This window comes from Octodon degus, unplaced genomic scaffold (assembly GCF_000260255.1).
Source record: "Octodon degus isolate 3935 unplaced genomic scaffold, OctDeg1.0 scaffold00076, whole genome shotgun sequence".
In the NCBI taxonomy this organism is placed as follows: domain Eukaryota; kingdom Metazoa; phylum Chordata; class Mammalia; order Rodentia; family Octodontidae; genus Octodon; species Octodon degus.
In genome coordinates, this window is record NW_004524652.1 from 6,426,704 (window position 1) to 6,427,972 (window position 1,269).

The following is a 1,269-nucleotide window of genomic DNA, read 5'->3' on the forward strand; positions in this document are numbered from 1 at the left end:
GGGTGCGCTTCTACCTTCCAGCTTGCTGCAGCGCTCCTCCAGAGTCAGCACTTTCTGCCGGTCCTCCTCCCACGACAGCAGCTGCCTCTGATGCACCGCCACCATGTCATTGAGCTCTTTATCTCGGTCTTTCAGTTCTCCAATGAGCAGCTGTAGCTCCCTGCGCTGTTTCTCAATGGTGGAATTCTCACCTTCTGACCCGATGTTCTAAACGTGGGAAGTGGGTTTTCAGCAAAAGAAAACTCAATACTGTAAATCAGCCAAAGTATATTATGTTCTGTTGTTGCCCATCCTAAATTATGGATGTCGCACGTTCCAGCCTAGCACACGTTCAGCCTCTTTCCCTTCCTCACAGACTACACACAATTCTTGTTTCTTGGGTTTGGGAGATAGCTCGGCAGCCTAAGCACCTGCCAGGGCTCGATCCCCAGTACCAGGGGGATGCAGTCCCGTGGTGGTGCGCCTATAATCCCAGCTCTGGGGAGGCCGAGACAGGAGGATCACTATGAGTCTGAGCTGTGTAGGCAGGGGGAGCCCTGTGAGTTTGGGGCCAGCGTGGGCTACATAGTGAGTCCAAAACTCCAATCTGAGCTAAATGAGAACCTGTCCCAAACCAAAGGTAAGACTTCCGAAAACTTCCACTGGCAAACCACACAGACATTTCTCTTTTCCCCAACTTTTGCTTTCAATCAACAATGTTATCCTGCACTTTGCCTTAATAATTTTGTTTATTATGTGGTGCTGGGGATTGAACCCAAGGCCTTGTGCATGCTAAACCCACAGGTTATTCTTATCTGTGTCCCCAGGTTCTGACCTGGTAGTTTTAGAGTAAAAAGGTTAAGATAAACATGAAACACTGTTTAAATGTTAATAATTTTTATTAAAGAATGCAAATTTTAGACTAAAGAAATTGATCCTAAATATTTATTTCAACTATATTTGGCACATAAACATACATTCAATCTACTGAGACCAATTTGATATTGTTACTCAAAAACAAATTTTGTAACTACCTGTGGTGGCACATTCCTGGAACCCCGACACTCTGGCAGGCTGAGGCAGGGGCACTGCAAGTTCCATCCCAGCCTGCAACCTGCCTCAAAATAAAAATTTTTTTAAAAGGGTAAGGGATGTAGTACAGCACTTGCCTAGTATGTGCAAGGCCCTGAGTTTAATCCCTAGTACCACACATGCACACCCCAAAATTTCTAAATACCTGTTTCAATTTCCTTTTTCCTTTTCATTATTTATAAGAAATAGGGCCAGCCA

At 44.9% G+C, this 1,269-nt stretch overlaps 1 protein-coding gene across 1 annotated transcript in view; it reads right to left on the reverse strand.

Annotated features, from left to right (window-relative positions):
• Ccdc62 (coiled-coil domain containing 62) overlaps window positions 1–1,269 on the reverse strand; it is a 61,901-nt gene that overhangs the window by 33,806 nt on the left and 26,826 nt on the right. The window contains exon 8 of the mRNA XM_023720667.1: window positions 15–207. Within this exon, the coding sequence (XP_023576435.1) occupies window positions 15–207 (193 nt within the window). The remainder of the gene's footprint in view (window positions 1–14; window positions 208–1,269) is intronic.